The sequence below is a fragment of the Eriocheir sinensis genome, chromosome 40, assembly GCF_024679095.1.
Source record: "Eriocheir sinensis breed Jianghai 21 chromosome 40, ASM2467909v1, whole genome shotgun sequence".
In the NCBI taxonomy this organism is placed as follows: Eukaryota; Metazoa; Arthropoda; class Malacostraca; order Decapoda; family Varunidae; genus Eriocheir; species Eriocheir sinensis.
In genome coordinates this window covers 6623218-6640467 of record NC_066548.1, presented here as the reverse complement: position 1 = coordinate 6640467, position 17250 = coordinate 6623218, and the positions used below count along the sequence as shown (strand labels likewise).

Here is a 17250-nt window from a genome sequence, read left to right as displayed (position 1 = left end):
CCTTGATAGATTGATACCGTAACAGATTGATGACATACCATGCCATTGATAGACTAATACCACGATAGATTGATGCCATTGATAGATTCAAACCATTGATGCCATGATAGATTGATGCCATGATATAGAGTGCACACCCTCGTGGAAAAGTGTAATGAAGTCTAGTGTGGCCGCCATCATGCTACGCCAAACTGACTAACTATCTATCTGTATCTATCTATCTATCTATCTATCTATACATATCTGCCTGTCTGTCTGTTTATCTGTCTGTCTATCTATCTATCTACCTATCTATCTATCTATCTGTCTATCTATCTACACACACACACACACACACACACCTTCCAAGACCAGGACCAAGGCCGGTGTAAACAAACTTGCGGGGCTGCTCGGTAATTTTCCTCTTTTATTCTTTTCCCGTCCCTCGTAGCTACTCAGGAAAGGTGTTACGTCACCCTTCCAACCTTAAGACGACGATAGGTGAAGGTATGATGCTAGTGTGAATGTATGCCCTTCAGTATGGCCGCCTTTTAACAAGGTCAGCGGGACGTTTTTCATGGTATTTATATTTTCTCCTCATGACATCGAGGCTACTTTGTGACCGGAGGGAAAATTATTAATGTTATATAGTCTACTGCTGGTTAACTGGGGGAAGGATGACACTCGTTGTATGGTGCATTAACATCAACGTTAATTGTTAATAATAGTCAACGTTAACTATCCTCTACAGGTCGTGATCAGGTTCAGGTTCAGGTTCAGGTAGATTCCGGAAGTCTTGGCTTTGAATCGGCACTTCCTGATGTGGTCTTGATATTGTGGTCTTGTGGTCTGGGTCTTATATATGATTTAGTTTCACTATATTGATTTTATCTTTTTCTCTCGTATTTCCCAGAATCTTTAAATCGTTCTTTTACTTTGTTCAGTCACTTGCTCATCAAAAAGGAGTCTTCCGATTATGTTTTCTTCGTCTTCATTATAGGGTCGTTGCAACATTAAATTTTTTCTCCGTTTTCCCCCATAAGCATCACAGACAGGATAACAGACAGGACTGATCTTATGGGAAAATTTGCGGACAGTTTACATTTTCACCCAACCAACGATTTTCTTATGTGGTTCATGATTTTCTGGTGTTAAATGTAGTGAATTGCATGATTTTGTACCTCATTTCCGTCGCAAATGTCTACTTTTCGAGTTATGCCTCTTTTTTTCAAGTTATGCCTTTCCCCTGCCCTCAACGATCTTGGGAGACCTGTGGGAATGCGGCAGTAAATATGAAATTCTATAATCACCAAATTCAATATTACTACCTGAAAGTGTCGTCCGCAACCCTTGCATCAACACCTTTAAAAACAGATTTGACATCTCTGCAAGTGGTGCACAGAGGAGAGCCACCCTCATGAGTTGTTAGCTCCCTTCCTCTTTTCTCTCACTAAGGTAAACAATGGCGGACAAAACTATATTTTCTTCCTTGGTCACTACTAATAAATCTTCCAATGCTGGCAAAGTACTAATTGAAAGGGAAGTGAGAACAACCATTGCCTGTAGACATCATCCTGAGAATTCCCTAGTCTACCGCCTCTCCCTGCCACTGTAAAATACAGCACTGTGATTTGTTGAATCATTGATGAGGATTATTTTTGATTGGCAGAGGCATTGTTTTCATATGTGCAACAACAAAGTCCCTTCTCTCCCTCCCTCTCTCCCTGATATACATTGCTGAATGGCCCAATTTCATGGCACCACAGGAGTTGGCACTTGATTTATATAATTGATTAAAATTAATAACACAAGCAAGTGGTTTGCAATGACATAAGAATACAGTAATGTGTTGTATGTGCACAAAGTTCTTCATATAGCACCAAGGTGTCCTTTGCTGTGAGATGTGTATATTTATGAATAATTATATTATATCAAAACTAGTAATAACTAATACACATGATTTTTCACTTGATGTAGGAAGCTGTACTCAGGTTCATATTCGGGTATAATTCCAGAATTATATCTACCATGCTGAAAAAGACTTTTATATGTATATATGTGCTTTTGGCTAATTTGTATAAAGCATCACTGCTTTGTATTTTCACCACAAATTATGTGTATTAGGTTAGTTTTGCTGATTACATGCACATGATGCACTTCTGGCTTGGATAATGTACCAGTGTATCCTACCTCCATCACAGTCTTCATGTATCAGGTTACTTTTGGTAGTCTAGTTCAATTGAATTACTACATTACTTTAATAAGTTTGATTAAGGTTTGTCAGTTGAGACAACATTGGCCATTTAGTCAAGTTTGTTTAGGTAATCTGGTCAGGAAGATGAAAATCACCAAAGGAAAAATTTAAAACAGCAAATTTTGATAGAAATAGTTGTTGGGTGGATTAAAGCAAGATAAAATGGTCAACTTAATTTCAGCAAAGCAGATGTTGTATGCTGCATTGCTTCATTGCAGACTTTGGTTCAGAGAACTTCTCTGTGCCTCACCATGAAGGTACTCTTCCTATCTTGAACTACTTAGACAAGACCAATTGTGGATCAACCCTTGGCAGGATCAATAGTGAGTAGTCACCTGTACCCATATTTTTTGCATTACAATTTAATTGCTGTGATGATTCAATACCCATCAACCAAAATAGCTTCATATATTTTACTGATCCTCAGTTTATTGATTCTCAGGAGTCACTGTGTATTGGCAAACTGTCTTCTTGTAGTCTCCTTATATACTTGTGTATTGTCTCCTTAAGTATCTTTTTTTCTTTTTTTTTTTTCTTTTTGAAAGATGAAACGTTTGAAATCTGCCTTAGGGCTAGAGGCCACCATCATGCGCCATCCTGTTAAACTTCAAAATATCAGGATTGTACCTTGGAAGAGGACCCGTCCCATGTGTCTTGGGCCTCAGAATGCACACCGCTTCTCCTGCACGCAGGTAACTACTGCTCATTTACATAAGCATATTATCTATCTATCTATTTTTTCTCTATCTGTCTATCTATTTATCTATCTTCCCATCTATTTTCTCTCTCTCTCTCTCTCTCTCTCTCTCTCTCTCTCTCTCTACCTATCTATCTATCTATCTATCTATCTATCTATCTATCTATCTATCTATCTATCTATCTATCTATCTATATATATATATATATATATATATATATATATATATATATATATATATATATATATATATATATATATATATATATATATATATATATATATATATATATAAACATGCTTTCTTAAGACATGATATGAAGAGATAGTTAAATAAGAGGGAGGTTTTGCAAATAGGAAACAAAAATAAAAATAATAAAGTGGGAGCTTCTGTCATGGTAATTCTTTGAGGTCATTGAGGGAAAGAGGTGTTAGTGTCATAATGGTTGGGTTAGGGGCTTAAACTTAAGCTTTCCATGGCCCTTAAGTCTATTGTGGGTAATAACTCATTACCGTGGGACACAGTACAGGGTTCCATTCAGTAACCAGCCCTATAGGGAGGATGAACCTATCAGAATTATAGATAGGTGAATATACAGGAAATTTTTGTTTAGGAAGCAGTGTAGTCATAGTTTTAGAGTGGGTGATTTATATCATTACACATTTGAAACCTATTGTCCTTCTTCATTTATGTCTTCCTTTGTAATAACTCACACTTTTGTTGTATTCATATAATCCATCTAACTGTTCTCATGCCATTGCATATGCACTTTTGTTATATTCATATAATCCATCTAACTGTTCTAATGCCATTGCATATCTTTGAACCTCCATTTTTCTCACAAAAATTTAGATGAATGATATGATTTTGATTTCATGTGGCACAAGACTATTGCATAATCCTTTATCTATATTATAAATTAATTCAATATTTAATTTTTTGTATATACCCTGTTTTCACCAAGACACTGTTTACAGACAGAGGTATTCAACAGCTTCCACAATACAGCCTGTTCAGCAGAGACAGCGAGGTATAATCATCTGAAGGCAGGCACTGAAGAACCATCAACAGCTGGGGCAGTAATGGGCTCCACTGTAGCCAACAACATTATTCAGCCGAAAAATCATGCTGAGATGATCAAAGAATACTTTGGTAAGAAAGAAAGCATTTTTTTTCCATTTTATTTTGTGCAACTTTCTCAACTCCACATGTAAGGTGGATGATATTCCTGGTAGATATTTAAGTAACTGTTAGCTGTGGACATTGAAATTTACAAAACAACAGAAAAATCCACTATTAGCTGTCTTTAGGCCAGGCAGTGTTCCCAGTTTTGTAGATTTTTTTTTTATCATATTATTTCATGGCAAGCTCTCTCCTCGATGGCAAATTCACTACCCTCGTGCTCATGGCCAGATGCAACAAAAAATACTGCTGCCGTGTGTGCTACTTGACAGACTTTCTATAATTTTTAGTTGGCAGTTAGAAAAAAAATTGTCTTTTAGTGGAATTTTGATTGTCCAATTTTCTTCTGAAAAGTTCCTGAAATTGAGGGTTCACTGTAATAAAAAAAAAATATGATTGAATATTATATGATTTTTCCTCCCATCCTTTCAGACATATCCAGGAGCACAGCCTACAGGATCATTGAGAAAGATGATCGCCTTAAAAGCTGTGATGTTCATATTTTGGCAAGAAATTTGAACACCCTTCAGGTTGAGTATTGTGCTAATTGTAATGCTTACACAGTCAGACCAATATTTTCAAATTTTCTTCCTTGTCCTTACTGCATTTCATTTAGTAGAGCTTATTATTTAATAGAGCTTCTTGAGACTGATTTTTATGTTTTTTCATGAAATGGATTTTATATTATGTAATGCATTATTAGTTATCTAAGGTCCTCCTACCTCCATACATTGCATTGTCCCTCATCTTTACCTTAAACTTTCCCTACTTTTCCTTAGTCTACAGGAATAAAGCAACCATTAAAGCTAGGTGTCAGGATATGGTGACCTCACTGCCAGTTTCATGTGTGATCCAGTCAGCCATGTATCCTCTACAAGACGAGGCGGGGTGAAACCTTGCCTCCTAATCTTGTCTCACAAAAAGTCCAAGGAGCCTTGAACCTCGGCTCAGTATTGTCTCTTGCAGAACAATCCAGTGAGTAGGGTTGACTTCTGGGTAGTGCGCCACACACCCATATAGCCGAAGTTAGCATTAAGAGACTGTGTAGGTAATAGGCCTTGATTTAGTCTCACTGAATAAATGCCTCTTTGACCCAGGGTCATTCCAGCAATATCTCAGATTCTGTATAGATACTTACTACCTAAGGTATCAGTTGACCTGACATGAAGCTAGAATGTTGTAACAAGAAGTCTACGATCACTTGCAAAGAACTCTGCATCCCTGAAAATCCTACAGTTGGCTACTCAACCTACCCATAGCTATGGGTACTATTTCTCATATCGTACCAGTAGTAAGTTTACCCCAAACTACTGATCTTTCCCTTCTCAGGTCTCCTGGTCTCAGAGTCTCGCTATACCCACTTTCAGCTTTTTGAGCATATTTAATAGGTAAGGCAGTCATTGATTCTTGGAGAAGCTCAGAGTGTTCCAGGAGCTCATACATAAACCTTATAAAGGTTAACCCTGTGCCTGGCCTTTTGGGCAGGTGCCACATCTGCACCAACCTGCCCACCCCCCAAAACAAATAGAACATGGAGGCCCTTCCCCCTTTGAGATGAAAGGTTCCCATAGTCTTTGCTCTGCTCCTGTCACAGGCAGTAGCTTATTCAAGGCAGATTCATCAAGGGAGCTCACCGCTTGGTTAGGCCTCTCAATAGAACCAGTTTGGGGTCGCAGCACGAGACTTGACTGCAGCCTCTACTTCTTTTTGCTTTTGGCTGTGTTCATGGATTTACAGGGAAGGGTTGCAGGGTCCATCCAAATCAGTTGAGATCAGGGATTAGACTAACTGGTAGCTGTGGGCAAGGACACATAACCCCTGAGCAGATAAATCCCCTGGCCACAGATGATGATCGTCATCATCCTCATTGCAAATGAGAAACAAAATGAGAAATGTATTCCCTGAAAGTCCCTTCAAGTGACCTTCCATACACACTGTTTCAGTTCTTATAGCTACTTTTGACATGATTCACTTTCTAAACAGAGATACAACAAAGGAATGCTTGTCAACAACTTATAGGTCTCATTTGTTTGTGTGGTTGTTTGTTTCATATTTGTCATGTACTATATGAAAACAAGAGTTGGACTGTCACCATAATAAATCAGACTATACTTTATATATATATATATATATATATATATATATATATATATATATATATATATATATATATATATATATATATATATATATATATATATATATATATATATATATATATAAATTTAGTGCATATATCTAAGCCTCACTGATGATTTCTTTAGGAAAACAATGTTGATACAGCAGAGGTACGAAACCACATGGCACTACTCTGTCGCTGTCCACTTACTATGGAACATGACATTGCTGTTATGAAAGAGGTGGGGCTAAAGAATCTTACAGCTGAACACTTTGCAGGGTAAGTTATTTTTCACCAATGTTCTCATCCTTATCTGTTAGTTTTCATTTTATATATACAAACATACAGAACCTTATTAGAAATTCATCTATATTTCTTTAGTAAGCCAAGTAATATAGGGACTAACAGGGTTTGAGCACACACACATAAGCACACCTGCACGCACATACACACCAATCATGGCGTCGCACGGTGGGAGAGGCGCCGTGCCTCCTGGTATGTTCCACCATTGACTAATAGATTCAATTAAGTCTATTTGACTTCTATGTACAGCTTGTTTATAAATGCTTGTTTTACAGATCCAAAAAATTCTTTAAAAGAAGTGTGGCATTGTTCAAGAGATGGGGAATGTTACCTGAACACTATGACCCAGTGGAGGCATTGGTCCCACTGGGAATTCCAGATGAAGTCCTTAACAATGTGAACTTTTTTAATGATATCAACAACTTGACTTTGGAGCAGGTATGTCATTTGTCACACTTTTATTATGTTATAGATTCCTTTGTTGAACTAACTTTAATTAATTTGTGTGTTGAGAGGTAAATTATAATTTTAATGCTGTATCAGACATTGAACATCACCTTATAATCAAGATCTTTGAAGGGCATTTTGCATATCATTGTTTATCCAGCAAAGTATGTCATTTAACTCATATTTTTCACCATTTGAATGAAAATACTAGACGTTAATCACTAAGCACACACGTAATAAATTTAATTCATATTTTTGTATGTTAACAGTTGCACTGGAATATGAGCAGAGTTTACCTGTCGTGGCGTCTGGATTGCAGCAATGAAGAAGTTAACAAACTTCATCAGACATACAGTCTTACCAAGAAAAGCATGACACTACAACAGAAAGTGCTAGATCAACTCATACATGAGTGGAATATCAGTATGTCAAAGGTGTGTATAGTGAACTAGTGGCATTTGTCAGTTGCATGTCAATACAATGGGGATCATAGAAAGGTCATTACTATCTTATAGAGCTCAGCTAAAAATGGTTAAATTTAATCACAATAATTTTACTCAGGATTACTTGGATAATTAATCCCTGTAGTTATATGTATATTATTAGCTGCTGCTTTACAGAGGAAATAGTAAGAATAAATTCATGCTATAATAATGAGAAGTAAATTATTTTCAATAGAAATAGAGGAGGGACATTTCCTTAATAATTACTTCTGTGAGGGAGCAATAGTTATCTCTCCCAATGAGCGATGGGAACACACTTATCCACATTGCCATCTCACTTACTGGATACATATGCATGATTTATTTATCCATCTCTGTGGTTTAGTGGTCAGCGTGCCTGGCTTTTACTCCATGGGCCTGGGTTCGAATCCCGGCCCAGGCAGTTGGCATGCAGCTCACCCAGCTGTTCATCCTCCCTTTCGGGCTGGCTGATAAACGGGTACCTGGGGAAACCTGGAGAAGGTAAACTGTGGTAACCCGTATGTCACACTGCCCTGTGTCCCGGGGTGATGTGGTCCCTCCCACCACAGGCTCAAGGGCCATTGCAATGAAGATGACCACTGAGGCCATGCACAGATTGACAGATAAAACATCCTGCAAAATGGACTGACAGATGAATTACGTACTTTTCAGATTCACCAAAATGCATACTTACTCAAATGCAGCCCGGTCAATATAGCTCTCATTGACAGTAAGGTGAGAAATATTGCTGGAATTGATGTAAAAGAATATGCATCATGGACTCCACGCATCCTTACCATCCCCTACCACCACCTGCTGCGGGTCAGTCAGATTCTCTCAACACTACCAATTTCCGCAGTGAGTATTACTGATATTGCACAAAGACAGATGAATACAGCTTCAAATGAAAGTATCAGAAAAGGCTGTGGATGATCCATGTATGTATGTAAAGTGATTCTTTGAAAGATAGGGGTATATATTTCAAATATTGGTGTTTTTTGTCCCTTTTAATAGCTTTTCTTTAGTTCATTTGAGTGTTTTAAGGGGCCCAAGATTATCCACATGCTGTCCTCATTATTACCCATCAACCAGACTCCAGCAAAACTCTCTAAAGAGTACCAAGTGAAGGCCCCCCCTAGGGGGAGGAGGGGATTTGCCAAGCAAGATGGCAGCACTATAAAACAGTTGCCTGTGCCACCAATTGGCTGGGCCCAACCAAAAGAGTAAAAATGGGGGCATACGCTACAGCTGAGCATGGCCGCAATGCTCATCTCCATGGCACTGGCCCTTGACCATTGGTGGGAAGAACCCATCACCCCAGGACAGGGTCAGCATGACATCTGGGTTACAACAGTGTACCTTCCCCAGGTCTCCCATATATACCCATTTATCGACCCACCCGAAAGGAAGGTTGAGGAGCTGGGTGAGTGGCATGCTGACTGCCCAGGTCAGGATTCGAACCCATGGTGCAGGTTTGTAACCAGGCACGCTAACCACTAGACTACACCATGGAGGCATAAAAAATAAAAATAAAAGATCCAAGAGGTGAGAAATTTGCTATATGAGGACAGACTTAAGCATCTAATGCAGCCAATGTCAATAAAATGAGATAACAGTTACAACAAGGAAATTAATGAAGTTGCTAACCCATGGTTGCCCTGCAGATATCCTAAATGTATTGGCTCATGGTTTGGAAATTGGCAGCATAAAAGAACATGTGGTTCATGTTGTAAAATACTTTTGAAACCATCACTCTGCCTTAGCAAGATACCGTCAGAAAGGTGGTCAGTGTCTTGTTCTGCCCCAGGACACTGGACGAAACAGGTGTGGGTGACCGAAGATATTTATAACGAACTAACCAGCTCAGGTAAAAATTTTGTGAAGCTGACAAGGGAAATACTGATATCAAAGTTAGAGAGTATTTTCTTTGTTTATTTCTCCATTTTATGTTGTTGCTCAGCAATAAGATCAAGATTAAAATCAATGACATTAAAAAAATCAAATAATATAAATCTTGATTTACATCAATGATTTTTTTTTTAAATCATTTGATTTAAATCAGTGATTTAAATCAACTTGATTTAAATCAAACAACCCTGGTGAGTAAAGTCATGATTTGTCAGTGTGTTTAATATTACTTCTTTAGATGAATAAATGTAAAGGGAGGAGCATAACATCATTATAGGAGAAGCTTTTAAGGGGAGAGTCCGGTTTAGATCGGGGGTGCCATATCTCCGGTAAATATGCATGAATCGCTCTGATTTTTATGTTGTGAAGTATTGGCATCATTTACATCAACATTAGACATTGACCCCCATTCTTGTCCCCCTCCCCCCCCCTCCAACTACAACTATAACGAAAATTTAAAAGCGAATCTCCGTCGTTATTATTGGCCCCACAACCTTCATTTTTCTGTGACTTAGAGACGTTATAATATGAAATGTTTCTTCGTCGTTAGATTTTTCATTTCAGCTTTTGAATTTGTTTTATGATTTTTTTTGTGTGTGTTTTTTTTTTGCCTTTTTTTGACCAAAAAAATATTAATATAAAATTAAACCAGACATATATAAAAAAAACAGCGACGATGATTTGAAGAGAAAGTATTCCTCTGCCTTTTAGTCTTTGTTTCATTGAAATCAAGCTAAAACTGGCTCCAAGGTTAACGTTAGAAGGGGAATAACTTATGTTTTGAGATATGGGCTGATAAAGTTTATTGATGGATCGCGATCCCGTTAAAACACACTAGGAAGCTTTTTTCAGGTTTACTATGAGTTTTTTTTATCATCTTCAATCTGCGAGATAGTTGCCAAAATGTATACCTACCAAATATATTTTTTTCACAAAGTAATTTTTTTAATATTATTGGGGTCTCCAAACCGGACTCCCCCCTTAAGGTAGCTGGGGTGGAGAGAGAGAGAGGAGAAGAGAGGAGGGGAGAGAGAGAGAGAGAGAGAGAGAGAGAGAGAGAGAGAGAGAGAGAGAGAGAGAGAGAGAGAGAGAGAGAGAGAATTAGGTAAGCAAGTCATTGGTAAATAAAGGGAAGGAAACCAAAATTTCAGTAAATATGAAACTGTTTGGAAGGTGAGGACATTAAATTTCTAGCAACAATTCATGAAATATCTTAATTTTGATCCATTATTGAAGGTTAGGATGCCAGTTGATAGTTTGCCACTTTCAGGCAGCTGTGAAGGCTCTCCCTCGAATCTGCACTCTGCACCCGGACACTTTAAGTGAACGCATCAACCACCTTCGAGAAGATTCAGAATTCTCAGCCTTGCAGTCCCACCCTCGCATGTTACACCTCTTATTTTACCACAAGAAGATCATCTCTCGATTGGATCTTCTACAACAGGTGAAGAAATCTAATGTAGTTCCAAGCCTAAATAAGGTGTCAGGACCAAGAAGAGTTTTCAGTAAATATATGAAAGTTGGAGATCTGAGACAGAACAAGAAGGACGTTATAACATATTTGTCACAAGACTTTGGTGTGACTCCTGCAACCATTAGAAAATGTCTACACCTTCATTGTTGGGGACCGCAGACAACACTAACTAATGTTCAAAGAAATCTGTCAGTTCTTAAAGAGGTAGGGTTCACCATAGACCAACTGATGGCTGGCCTTGATGTTGTGCTTTATCCACCAGACGTAGTACAAGACCAACTGAATCAGCTACCCCAAAGGCCCCAGGTTCAACCCTTTTCAAGATTCAAATCAGAGGTAAATGTTTTGCAGCACCTCCTATATTTTATTGAGAAGAATACTACAAAAAGCTCACTTGCTTCTTTGGGTTAGGGAGAGAGGAAAAAAAAGGTAAAATGGGTCCATGCTGTGCCTTACTTTCTTTTCCATTGCTTTTGGGGCATAAATAACACTGGGTAACAAAAAAAAAGGTTTTGTAAGTTTTATAAGTTTTTTCAACTGATTTAGGACATATTTGCACCGCTGAACTCGAAAATGACACCCATTTCTCTCGATCAGTTCAGGTTTTTGTGCTAAGTTGTTAATATTTCTTATCCGAAATAGGTTTCTAAGATAAAAAAAAATCGTTCTCTAACACAATTCATTGATTAAATGTTACAAAAATTGATAAGTGCACATTGAATAGTAGACATTCATAAAGGTAAGTACATGAAATTGGATGTTAGGTCATCATTGTTCAAAATTCAGAGCATGAACTTCCGTTTCTTCAAACTCCTAGAATTCTCAGCGGTAGGGATGTCTATCTTCAGAGTCCAACAGTAATCAGCCATCATGACTGCATCCCAGCATCCCTGATACTTGGTCTCCATCTCTTTCATGTCCTGATGGAATCTCTTCCCCTGCTTGTTGCTCATTGATCCCAGATTCTCAGGAATCCGATCCATATGTGAGAATAAGTAATACATTTGGATGCTCATGTTGCATCCGAGGTTTCTGAAAGTAGTCAGCATATTGGTGACAAGTTCTGTGTAGTTCCTGGCCTTCTTGTTGCCAGTAAAGTTCTTCATGACAAGTACAAAAGCCTTCCGCACTTCCAGTTCCACTTCGTTCATTGAGTTTTCAAACTCTGGATCTCTGATGAGCTGACGGAGTTGAGGACCGTCAAAGATGCCAGTTTTCAACTTCTCCATGGTCAATTCTGGAAAAGTGTGGCACAAGTAAGTGAAGCAGCCACCATCCTTGTCCAGAGCTTTGGTGAACTGTTTGATCAAGCCGAGCTTGATGTGCAGCGGTGGGAAGAGTATCCTGTCTGTCCACCAGAGGGTTGTTTATGACGTTCCTTGCTCTGCAAAGTGTCAGTTCCTCCCGTACAGGCCCCTTCCTGTAATGCTGAGCTTTGTCCCTACTGTCCCAAATGCCCAGAAAGCACAGGTACTTGGTGAACCCAGACTGTTGTCCCAACAGAGTACAAAAAATTCCAGTTCGTAAAAATTTGGCAAATGTAAACTCTTCAGAATTCATTTATTTAAAGAAATAGGAAAGAATTTTGCCTCACATAAGTAGAAAATACCCGTACGTGTAAAAAAAATGTAAAAAGCATCATGTGGTGATAGATAAAAAAAAGTTGACTCGATTGACCAAAACCAATAAAAAAATTTAATTCAGCACATCAAAATTCTCCTAAATCAGCTAAAAAAAATTGGACGATAAATTTGTCGTTGGCCAGTGTACTAATTATTAAAATAGCACAGTATGGGAAAGAAAACAATTTGAAGACAAAATAACATGTTAAAATTCAGTACATGAGGCACATTGTGATGCAGTGCCAATTGCATTGGTGAGTATTTACCCACAAATCAATCCCATAAAATTTTTATGTCACAGATTGTGCCTTTCAGGAAACTTTCTTTTTGAGTGAGCTTGCTACTATTTTATCTGATCATGAAATGTTTTCACTTAACATGTTCCAAGCTAAGTCTCCTTATAACAGCAAATTACCATAAAATGTACCCTTTTGTTTGATAGTACAAATGAGCAGTAGATGACTGCACATCATTTTTTTAGTTCCCTACCACCTTATTCAAAATGGTAAAAAAATATGTTTTTACATCTTGAAATTGCCTGATACTCATGACAGTTGCAAAGATGAGAATTTTATATAACATGTTTGTATGAGGCAGACAACCTGCATATAGTTATGAAACTTTAAAAGTATGAATCTAAGTTTATGTAAATCTATTTACATTATGAAGATCAACTGTTTATTGACATATTGCTATGGATACATAATAGTTTTGGGCATTAAATATAGTTTGTCTGTAAATATTTCAGGAAAGGGTTTGGTTTACAATTTTCAAGCCAAATATCTTTTGGTTTTCCACAGTCATTTCTGCTGCTTGGGAATTTCACTGAGATCCACTTTCTTCACTTCCTTTGTTCATTTCCAACTCTCGTGTTCATATATCTCCTTAACACACTTGTTCTGTAACAGCCCTTTTCTCACTCTGATCTAACTTCTCTTACAGTTTTCTTTTTCTTTCAATTCTTTGTTATCAAGCTTAAGCTGTTTTCAATGCAAAAATTTCCTTACTATCTGCCTCTTTGACTTCATCGAAGTACTCCCTTGCAGAACATGTAGTACACTTTTTAAACCCTCACTGCATTCATATTTTTAATCCTTCAACATGTGCCACTCCTTAGGCTGTGCCCAAAATTCATCTCTGGGACATCAAAACCTTTGAAACCTTTTCCATGTTCAGTTGTGTGTGTGTGTGTGTGTGTGTGTGTGTGTGTGTGTGTGTGTGTGTGTGTGTGTGTGTGTGTGTTGCACCAGCACAACTCATCACCCATGTTTCCCTCACAAAGGTGTTAAGTTACTTTGTGAGAAAAACAAAAGTCAGACTTTCACCGTGAGTCAAACTGTTTTCTTATTGCATAACATGTCTAACTGGATGTCCAACTCCAGTTATCATAAATCAGACACTTTTCAGCTTGCTCTGTAAAAGGACTGACTGCTCAAAACTTAAACTTATCAATGGTCTCTGATAATATACTGTAAACAATGGGTCCTTGCCATTCATGATTTCATGATTTGCAATCGTAAACTTCTCCATAGTCCGTAAGGAAAAAATGGAGAAAATGGGGCAAATTTCATGATATGGAATCCTCAACTTTTCCATAGTGCTAAGAAATAAATGGAGAAAGGTGGGGAGATTCAAATTTGGCATGGTATTTTAAGCCACTAAACAGCCATATATGAATGAAGTGCTTCCCACGACACAGTTCTGACTGTGATTACATTTGCTGCATTACTGAAGATGTGGTCAAACATAGGTTGTGGAGGTAAGCATATTCATTTAAAATTTCCTCCTGTCTCTACAAGAGAGACAGGAGGAAACTTAAAATGATTATGTTTACTTCCACAACCCATATTTGACCACATTCTCAAAATGGGTGAAAGTGTCACATGCCAAATTAAATCATTTAAGAACATATGGAGATTTGTAAGAAGAAATTATGGAACCTTATTAAATCAAGCATGTAGTTATTTTATTTTACCCATACAATTTACTTCCCTCACACCACATGAGATGTTATTTTTAATTTGCTATTTGTGAGTTCTTGTTTGGGCATGATCCTCAGAAATGACAAGGATCCACTTCCTGTATACACCTATCCCTTCCATATCATGCCCAACTGGGACCACAAAACCCCTGTGATGCATCACCAATCAAAACACAGGCCAGCGATGCATGAAAAATTTCTGAGATACCCTATATTTTCTTTTGTATATCACTGCTATGTAGGAGATTTGTGATATCCAAAACTGTGATATATGAGGGATACCTGTACATAGTTTTTACAGTACTTCAGAATTCTTGTTGCTACTTGAAATTCACTCTTAGGTTATTATCAACATCAAAGGATTAATAATCTGTTCAAGGAATTTCTGCTTTATAAGTAAAACAGTGACTGAATCAATGTAGGTAGCCAAGACCATGTAGCTCTGCCAGGGTTACTAGAGAGTGCTGCCTCTCTCACTAAGAAGGTGCCATGAGCTGCTGGGATTGATTTTGCAACCTCTCCATCACCAGCCAAGCCCCATACCCACTAAGCCACCCGGCCCCTGCTCCATATGTAATTTACCAAGTCTGAAGCAACAGTCATTAATTTGTTCTGAACTCATAGTTTATAATATTCAACTTAGGTATCCAAACACAAATATGTTTATATAATGCTAATGTGGTGACTCACTGTGACTGTACCTGAAAACAGTTGCAGACTATTATTATGTGAAGCTCTATGTAAATCCTCATAAATTATTGGGGAACTTTAGACATGGAATTACTCGACAAGAACAGTCAGAAGCTTGCTGCTTTTAGACTAGCATTAGATCATGTATGGAGGTGACTTATTCATTTACAAAATATAATTTCTTCTATGTAAATACTAAATATCTTACCCCACATGCTTAACTTCTGTGCAACTTCAGTATACTAGCCTTCATGAGTAGCATGCATTTGTTTTTAGATGAAAATATGAAGTTCATTATGGCCTATGTACATTTGCCATGAAATTTGTGTAGCTGATAAAAATAATGAGTAATGAATAGACTTACATCCTCTCATGAAAAATGAACCTAGAAATCATTGAATATGGCTAACTCCATTTCCGAGACGCCTTGCGTTGACTGCCAGTTGTTCTCAGGGTAGTCATCAAAATTTCTTGTGTCTCCTTCATAGCTCACTCTGGGTACAATGGGTGGCTGGTGGAGAGAAAATAACACTTAGAATAATTAGTGTTGGCTTTGTTTAAAGAACAACAATACATACCATACTAAGATGAGTTGAAAAAAAACAGCCAGTATTTAAACTGTCAACATGGTATCTTCCACTACCTCACCCACACAGAGTAAAAGTGAGTCACTTTCAACATTGGGTGGGCAAGGTAGTAGAAGATGCCAAGTCAGCAGTTTGAATAAAAAGATGTCCATTCCATATAATTTTATATTTTCAATGTACATATTAATATTATTGTGTAAATCTGAAATTAAATACAACTACAGTAAAATATCACTTAGTCTTTAAGACAAAAATAAAATCTATTGGTGCTATTTACTATTTTTACTTTTGCCTTGGAGCACCAAGACCACACTCTGCTATGGCGTATGCCTCAACTCTACCTTTATTTTACCTATGCCTTTTATATATGCCCTTGACTGTTCATATATAGGCAATATACAAGCAGATATATTCATGATAAATTCATGGTTAGTAAGGTTAGGTGTGGCTAGGTTTACAAAAACTGCCTTATAACCTCTACAGTCCTTTTGCAGATTATGTTCTAAAGTTCACATTTTCATAAATGTACATTACAACCTCATCATTAACTAATAAACTGCTAAGTCGTTGAGGTAAATTTTCTTGAAAAGGATCTTCCTACAGCTGTTCTGGAAGAATATGAAGATGGACTGATGTGTTTGTGTCCGGGTTAGTGGGCAGAGATTTACTTTGTGCTGTATACTGCATAGGTACAAAACAGCCACATATGAGGTACAGGCAACCCCAGCAATTTGACGATTGTGTTTTGGACAAAGTGGTCAAATCAAGAAACTGTCAAGTAATCAACCTGTTTTACATGGAAATAGTGGGGGTTTACATTCTTGACCACATCAGTCACACAATGAAATATTCAGTAACATTATTTTCAGGGTATCATTCACATCTTACCTTCAGCTTTCTCTCATAAACATCTTCCCAGTCAATACTCTTGAAGAATCTGTGTCGCTTTACGTCTTCAGCTCCATTCTGAGGGAAAACATTCACAGTTATTACTTTAGAATGAAACTAAACCAAAGAAAGCTAAATAGAGATAGCCAATTCAAGTTAGAATATTGTATGCAGAAACTTACATATGCACTGCAGGAATCAGTGGGTATATTCAGAGTTGCCAGCCAGCGGGTGTCACCACTGACCATGTCTTTGTGCCCAAGAGGCTTGAACTCTTCTTTCAATCATCGTAAATCACCTGTGTTTCTTTGGGACTCGTAACAATCACACCAATACAATTAGTGATCCTATTGTTAATAAAAATGTAGTTGACCATTCTTTTTATTTAATTTATTGGTAAGTGAGAGAAAATTAATGACTATTCGAAGCTTCTTCTCATTAAAAATATTTCTTGTATGAAAGCCTTGCAAAATCGAACAGAATGGACTTTTAAAAATATTCCATTTAAATCACAATATTTACCAACAAATAAAACAACAAGAATGACCAACTACATTTTCATTAACAATAGTATCACTTGCTGTACTGAAGTGTAATTGTTACAAGTCCCAGAGAAACACAAGTAATTTACAATGATTGAAAGAATAGTTCAAG

At 37.4% G+C, this 17250-nt stretch overlaps 2 protein-coding genes across 6 annotated transcripts in view; one reads left to right on the top strand and one right to left on the bottom strand.

Annotated features, from left to right (window-relative positions):
* Positions 1–350: 350 nt before the first annotated feature.
* On the top strand, positions 351–13680 carry LOC127009279 (transcription termination factor 5, mitochondrial-like). Of its 4 annotated transcripts, none has more exons than XM_050882216.1 (10): positions 351–392; positions 2452–2556; positions 2779–2925; positions 3909–4083; positions 4546–4643; positions 6378–6511; positions 6811–6973; positions 7252–7416; positions 8119–8304; positions 10625–13680. In XM_050882216.1, the coding sequence occupies exons 3-10, from the start codon at positions 2779–2781 to the stop codon at positions 11237–11239; spliced, it is 1683 nt and encodes a 560-aa protein (XP_050738173.1). In that variant the 5' UTR covers positions 351–392; positions 2452–2556; the 3' UTR covers positions 11240–13680. The 4 variants fall into 4 exon arrangements, with proteins under 4 accessions (XP_050738173.1, XP_050738177.1, XP_050738174.1 ...); XM_050882220.1 differs by having other exon boundaries at positions 351–486; positions 2853–2925; XM_050882217.1 differs by having other exon boundaries at positions 351–486.
* The window catches only part of LOC127009280 (cAMP-dependent protein kinase catalytic subunit 3-like), a 46415-nt gene continuing 42791 nt past the window's right edge, over positions 13627–17250 (bottom strand). For both annotated transcript variants that reach the window (XM_050882221.1, XM_050882222.1), the window contains 2 exons: positions 16597–16674; positions 13627–15632 (listed from right to left, as the gene is read on the bottom strand). In XM_050882221.1, the coding sequence (XP_050738178.1) occupies positions 15507–15632; positions 16597–16674 (204 nt within the window). In that variant the 3' untranslated portion in view covers positions 13627–15506. The remainder of the gene's footprint in view (positions 15633–16596; positions 16675–17250) is intronic.